The following is a 7,552-nucleotide window of genomic DNA, read 5'->3' as shown; positions in this document are numbered from 1 at the left end:
CTGGGAACTGCCAGAAATTCAAGCCAGATTCAGAAAAGGGCGTGGAACCAGGGGTATCATCGGTGATGTCAGATGGATCTTGACTGATGGCAGAGAATACCAGAAAGATGTTTACCTGTGTTTTACTGACTACACAAACACATTTAACTGTGGGGATCATAACAAATTATGGATAACATTGTGAAGAATGGGAATTACAGGACACTTAATTGTGCTCAGAAACCCTGGTGGTGTAGTGGTTAAGTGCTACCGCTGCTAACCAAAGGCTCAGCAGTTCAAATCTGCCAGGCGCTCCTTGGAAACTCTATGGGGCAGTTCTACTCTGCCCTACAGAGTTGCTATGAGTCGGAATCGACTCGACGGCACTGGGTTTGGCTTTGGTTTTGGTTTAATTTTGCTCATGAGGAACTTGTACATAGACCAAAAGGCAGTCATTTGAACAGACCAAGGGGATACTGCGTGTTTTAAAGTCAGGAAAGGTGTGTGCCAGGATTGTATTCTTTCACCATACTTATTCAAACTGCATGCTGAGCAAATAATCTGAGAAGCTGGACTATATGAAGAAAAACGGGGCATCAGGATTGGAGGAAGACTCATTAACAACCTGTGTTATGCAGATCACACAACATTGCTTGCTGAAAGTGAAGAGGACTTGAAGCACTTACTGATGAAGATCAAAGACTATAGCCTTCAGTATGGATTACACCTCAATATAAAACAAAAATTATCACAACTGGATCAATAAGCAACATCATGATAAATGGAGAGAAGATTGAAGTTGTCAAGGATTTCATTTTACTTGGATCCACAATCAATGCCCGTGGAAGCAGAAGTCAAGAAATCACATGATACATTGCATTGGGCAAATCTGCTGCCAAAGACCTCTTTAAAGTGTTAAAAAACAAAGATGTCACCTTGAGAACTAAGGTGCACCTGATCCAAGCTACGGTATTTTCAGTTGCCTTATATGCGTGAGAAAGCTGGACAATCATTAAGGAAGATCAAAGGCGAATTGATGCCTTTGAATTACGGTGTTGGTGAAGAATACTGAATATACCATGGACTGCCAGAAGAACCAACAAATCTGTCTTGGAAGAAGTACAGCCAGAATGCTCCTTAGAAGCAAAGGTGGCGAGACTACGTCTCACATACTTTGGACCTGTTATCAGGAGGGACCAGTCCCTGGAGAAGGACATATCATGCTTGGTAAAGTAGAGGGTCAGTGAAAAAGAGGAAGACTCTCAATGAGATGCATTGGCACAATGGCTGCAACAAGGAACTCAAACATAGTAACGATTGTGAGGATAGCTCAGGATTGGGCAGTGTTTCGTTCTGTTGTACACAGGAACTCGAGGGCACCTAATAACAACAACAGAGTACACTCACAGATGTTAAAAGGCTGAAGAAAGCTTAGAAATCACTTCGTCTAACCCGTTTAGTTTAAACTGAGGCTTGAAAAACGTACAAAAATAAAACTAAAATGAATTAAGTTGAACTGTTTATTTACAATTTAACTTTTAAAAATAATATTCCACTTGAAAGGAGAGAAAGCTACTGCAGGAGCCTTTTCTACTCTTTAACAAGTCTGAACCATAAAATTCAAGGGAAAAGTAAGGTAAATATCTGGCTTGTTTTGTCCTTTTAGAGTGCCCACTGCTGGTGGAATAAGTAAGAATGTGTGGAGGAGGAAGAAAAGAGAGAGAAAAATAGGAGATATTCTTTTTATGTTTTGAAGTTGTTGATTGAAGCAAGCATATCAACTTGAAAATATCAGCTCTGTGGATGCTTTGTAGATGAGGTGTTCTGTTGTCATTGTTCCTTGCCCTAAATATCAAACCCAATATCATTTTGTTTCTCTGCATCTATGAGATAGGAAGGTACAAGTTTCTTTCTACATCTCAGACACTCAGCACCGCGAGTCTAGAAACCCATCCACAGCTAAGGAAAAGGTGAGAGCCAGCTCATTAAATTTCATCTAGACTCTCCTTTTAGGAATGGCCAGCTTCTTAGACCTCAGACATCCACCAAGGCAGCAGCCAGGAGACCCACCAAAGCCTGGATGAGTTTGTTCACTCATGTATTCTCTAGAGAAAACATCTATAATGTCAAGGAAAGAGCAACAGACTTGCAGTTAGAGGACTTGAGTTTGACTATCAGCTCTGTCACATTCCAACTGAGTAACCTTGGGAAAGTCACAGAACTTTAGAGCCTGTTTTCTTATCTATACATACAAATAAACAGGGATGATAATAAAAATATCACAGAAATGTTGAGAGGATAAAACTAAATAACACATGTAAAATTACTGAACGACTACAGTTATTACATGCAGCTCTTGTTAACTAGGATATGAAAATGCATGCCAGTCTTGTCTGTAAGCCCTTTATTGTTTAAATGAAAATATTTCTTAAATGTGCTGATTCTAGATGTGAACTAATAGAAGCCTGAAGACCAGGGTGGGGAAGAAAAAAGCGCAAGTTATCATAAGCAAAGAAGAGCTGGAGCTCAGCCAAGGTATGGTGATGGGACCTGGGGAGAGGTGAGGGGGAAGAGGCTCTGGTCGGAGAAACGGTTTCACATCGGGGTATCTAGGAGACAGAAGAAGGTGGCCCTTGCCCTTGCCATCCTGGTGTACAAGGACAGGGCCAGACAGCTGAAGGTCTGTGCCTGAATTGCAGAGCACAGGGAAACGCCATCTGCCATTTCTCTCTGTGGCATTTTCTGGGCATGCTTAGCAAGGGCACCTGCTCATTTGCTTGTATTTAACTCAAAGAAGGAAAGTAAACACCCAAGACACAGCATAGACGGGACACAGATGTGAGGGCAACCCCCCGTTAACCTCAAAATTTTCATAGCTTCACCAGCTGCTTAGGTCAAGAAAGGATGACAATGGCCAAGCTCCAACTCTTCTTTGCTTATGATAACTTGCGCTTTTTTCTTCCCCACCCTGTTGCCATCAAGGACTCACAGTGATCCTATAGGGTTTCTGAGGAGCAGCTGGGGGATTCGAACTGCCGACCTTTTGGATAGCAGCCAAATGCTTAACCACTGTGCCACTAGGGCCCAAGTTACTTGGAAGAAGGAAGTATAAAAACATATAAAATATTAACCCTTTCTAAATTTTACTTAGAAGAAATACAAGTCTCTGAAATGTGTGACACAGGGGGCGGGGGATTTCGTTAGTAACAGAAGCCCGTAGTTACAAAAAATCAGTAGAGGGGGAGAAGAAAAAAACAGGATAAAACTAGGTTGAATCATTAATAAAGGGTGTGTGTATGGGTTATGCTTTTTTGGACCTAATGGTAAACAAAAAAAAAGAGTAGGAAATCATTTTCTTTTTAATGCATGTAATATATTAAACTACCACTTGTCTGTCAGTTCTTTATACATTCTGGATATATTCTTTATATACATTCTCTGTGTACTCTGGAATATGAATATATGTGTGTGTGTGTGTATGTCTATCTCTACCATGTGTGTGATTTGTCACACTGTGGTGGTTTGGGTGTTGCTGTGATGCTGGAAGCTATGCCACCAGTATATCAAATACCAGCAGGGTCACCCATGGTGGACAGGTTTCAGTGGAGCTTCCAGACTAAGACAGACTAGGAAGAAGGACCTGGTTGGTCTACTTCAGAAAAAACTGGCCACTGAAAATCTTATGAATAGCAGTGGAACACTGGTATACTGCTGGAAGATGAGCCCCTCAAAATATGGGCTCAAGCATAACAATGATGGTGAGGACAGCAGAGGACTGGGCAGTGTTTCATTCTGTTGTACCGACTTGATGGCACCTAACAACAACAAGAACAATATATTAAAAAGACTGTTGCAGTTCAAAGTACCCTCCCCTAAAACAAGAAGCAACTAAAATAAAAACCACAAAAACTATCATCGACGAATGGATTTCACAAAATAAAACATTTCCCTCAGAAAATTGAGTGAAAAAAATAATAGCTTTTGTTTTTTATAGTTAAAGCTTTTTAATAACTGGTGCATAACAATAATTGAATTCTGAGAAATTAGACAAAAGTATTTGGTGGATTTGAGTTAATGGGCCAAGCAAGCTTTTTTTCCTTGGCTTCTCTGTCAAATGAATCGTAGATTGAGTCTTTGGTGATAGTTTTGGCTGTGGGAGGGATATCTGAGATGCCAACATAGTTTTTTTTGGCCATCCTTGAACTGGTTGTGATCGTATAGGCATTGCTTCGGTAACATTTCATAGAGGACATGCAAAAAGTCTCTTTCATCCCTCTCCTAAAATTGGCATTATAAATTGAATATAGCGTCGGTTTAGAGGCTGAAGAGCTAAAGGATATCCAAGTGATAGCTGTGAAAACAAGGGAACTTTTCCTGTAGTCCTGTTCGTGGGGGTGCCACAGCTGAGCTACATGAAAAGGCAGCCAGGAGAGCAAAAACAATAGATTTAAAATGAGGAACATCTTGATGGTTTTCACTTTTGTCCTTGGGACAATGTTCATTGTTCTCCTTACTGTTCTGCCATCAGTGCCTATCCTCCAAATATACTTTATGACCTTTTGGTAAAATAAGATTATGAGGACAGATGGAATCACAAAGCCCACCAAGAAGTGGATGACGGTATAGGCAGTTCCTTCCCAAGAGGAAGGGAGAAAATAATTACAGTGATTGTCCCAGTTGGAGCCATAGAAAAAGAACACTGGGGTCACAAAGGCTGCGTCAAAGATCCACGATGCAGCAATCATCTTCTTGGCTTTTTCTCTAGATACCTTGAAGCTCAGGGGGTAGACAATGGTATAGAACCGGTCAATGCAGATGGAGAGGAGAACATAGATCTGGACACCTGGGGTGAGGTACTGAAAATATCGTACAACCTTGCACATTGCACTCCCAAGCGTCCACCTTCCAGCGGTGAACTGAAACAGGACAAAAGGCGTGCTGGCAACACTAACAAGAAGATCGGCACATGCCATGGACACCACAAAGTAGTTGGTGGTGGACTGAGTCCTCCTGCTCCTATGGATGACCAAACAAACCAGGGAATTGCCAAAGATAGAAAACAACCACAGGGTCCCAAAGAAAATGCTGGCTGTGGCCACTTCTCCGGGTTTCGGTTCATAACGCAGATCTGTTCTGTTGCTTTCCCAACTGTGCTCCTTATAGAATTCCATCAGATCATGGCTTGGCAGAAGTGTGGCTGTTTCAGCGCAGCTGTGGTTTTGGAGGGGCACCAGAAGCGTAGGAATAACCAAAGGCGGCTTGCTGTTATCCATTCTGTGAGCAAAAACCATATTCACTTTTTTTTTCTTAGCTCTGGATAAGAAAAGAAGAATGAGGCCTCCTGTTAAAACAGCATCATAAATGGTTGGTTCCTAAGGCTATCTTATTTGACACTTAGGTTGGTTGTCACTTGTCAATGAGTAAGACTTGTGCAATGGCAGGATAACATGACTACCTTACGATGTCTATCCTAAAAATGCTCTGGACCCCATTTCTCTTTTGTTCGAAGAGTTGTTTTAGCTGTTCCTAGCTCAGGTTCTCTGTGGCCTTACCCTCTCTTCCAGAACTCTCAGTCAAATGTAACAGTACTAATACCAAGCCTTCACTCGCTGGGGATCACAAAGACTTTGGGAGTTCGTAACTGGCTCATGGTAAGGGTATTACCTCCAGTTAGAAAGCTGTTGGAATTCTGGGCAAGTATGTGAGAAGTTCCTGAATGTCATAACACTGAAGTGAGGCTGCAAGAGGAGAAAACTTGGGCAGATGGAAGCACACATATGTCAGCTATGGAAATAACTAACTGGAGTCTGTGAATAGACTGGCTGGCTACTGGGAAGCACCCTGCCTTACTTATTGCAGAATTTCTATCATAGAAGCATGATGGTAGCACATGAAGCAATCATCACATTGCTACATGAGCCAGAAGCAGCTCCTAATTTAATGACATCTGAAAATAGCTTGCTTTTTCCAAAAGATTATGTACCAATAGCTTGGACACCTATCAATAGCATCTATCTTGACACTATTCTGTTCTTATTGTTTTATAAAATAATGTATTGACTGAAAAATATACACTATGTCCTCCAAAGAACGTAACCAGGTTACTAGAGGCTTATGGCAGTCAGATAATTAAAAACAACAAAATGTAACTGTGAACAGTACTCAACAACTTTTTAAAAGCTTATGATCCTTAGATATAAAAGAATACCATACAATTTTGCCTTTTTTTTTTTTAATTCTTTTTTGGTGTTAGTGATAATAAAGACACCTTTTTCAAAGGGAAAAAGATTGTATAATGTGGGCTAGTCAATTAAAACTGAGGTGATTTGGGTCACAGTCTGTTTATTAAGGTTTAATTTGGCCTGAATCTATTAAACAGAAAGAGAAAGCATAACAGTTATGGTTATTAAGATAAGAGAAAAGAAGAAACATAGATATTTTCAACATTTTATCCACTAAAACTAAAAAAGCTCAAATGAGGCAATGGGCTATTTCTAGCCCTCGTGTTGTTTAGATTCCAGCCAGCCTGCGAACAAGCACAGCAGGTTCTAGAAGAACTACTTTCCCTCTCGGTGGACTCCTGTGGTCTCAGAAAGATCCATTTCTGAGGTTTTAGAGATGACAGTAAAGAACAGTTCTTAAAGACCCATCTCTTCCTGAAGAGTTTTTGCACTACTTTTTGGTAGGGAAACAAGCGTTAGCAACATATATTGCCCTGACAAGAAATCATATTCAACAAAGGTCTGGAGCTCAGAGCAATATACTAACTGTGAGTGCCACATGTTGCCTTCAGGCTTTTTGTCCAGGAGGCTGCCCTACTTAAGCTCTTATTAAAAAAAAGTAAGATAATTAGACATTGCAACCACTAAAAGGCCTTTAAACATGGCTGGCCAATTGATAGCCAATTGTAAGAAGAGTGACCATATTTTCCGCATGAAAAATCAGGATATACAGCCTGAAAACAGGACATAAGATCTAAAATTAGCACCGTCCTAGAAAATCTGGAATGCGTGACTGTCATAAAATTGAAATAATCTTTCACTCTCACATGTGTAAAACCTACAAAATTCCATGGAAAATTTTTTTTTAAGATTTAAAGTTTAAAAAATAAACAAGCAATGTTCCCAGACAGAAGGCGCTGTTCCAAACTTTTTTGGATGCCTGTGGCTTAAATAAAATAGGAATTGGTGGCACTGTTACTTTTTCAGTCAATACATGTACTTTAAAACCTGTGAACTTCCCTTTTGTTTCAGTCTTCCTCTCTTAGCAAAACTGCAAATGGAACTCCAGCTCAGGCTACAGCTAAACCCCCTGAGGCTGCCTTTCATCATTTCCTCCAGCTGCTTTGTACCAATGAGCCTGTCTGCTGATTTCTCCAGCCGCACCACCAAGAAGCACAGGGCCCAGGTGCTCAGAAACATGAAGAGGGAGCCCAGGGAGTTCCCAAGTCCAGGTTCCCTGATCATGGCATGTCTTTCCTGATGCTACCTAAAATTTCTGCAGCTCTGTTTACTCATTCAGTAACCCAAGAAACTGTGCTAGGTACTAGGGAAACAACGGTTAAGTCCATAAA

General features: G+C 40.8%; 1 protein-coding gene across 1 annotated transcript; it reads right to left on the bottom strand.

The window, feature by feature from the left end:
* Nucleotides 1-4,007: 4,007 nt before the first annotated feature.
* Nucleotides 4,008-5,279, bottom strand: GPR19 (G protein-coupled receptor 19). The gene has a single exon (XM_023554431.2). It carries the CDS (start codon nt 5,268-5,270, stop codon nt 4,023-4,025), a length of 1,248 nt encoding a protein of 415 aa, XP_023410199.1. The 5' UTR covers nt 5,271-5,279; the 3' UTR covers nt 4,008-4,022.
* Between the last annotated feature and the right edge of the window lie 2,273 nt (nt 5,280-7,552).

This window comes from Loxodonta africana, chromosome 4 (genome assembly GCF_030014295.1).
Source record: "Loxodonta africana isolate mLoxAfr1 chromosome 4, mLoxAfr1.hap2, whole genome shotgun sequence".
Lineage (NCBI taxonomy): Eukaryota > Metazoa > Chordata > Mammalia > Proboscidea > Elephantidae > Loxodonta > Loxodonta africana.
This window is presented reverse-complemented; position numbering and strand designations above follow the sequence as displayed.

Excerpts from the sequence above, each read along its gene's own strand:
- GPR19 (XM_023554431.2), bottom strand. The coding sequence starts at position 5,270 with ATGGTTTTTGCTCACAGAATGGATAACAGCAAGCCGCCTTTGGTTATT.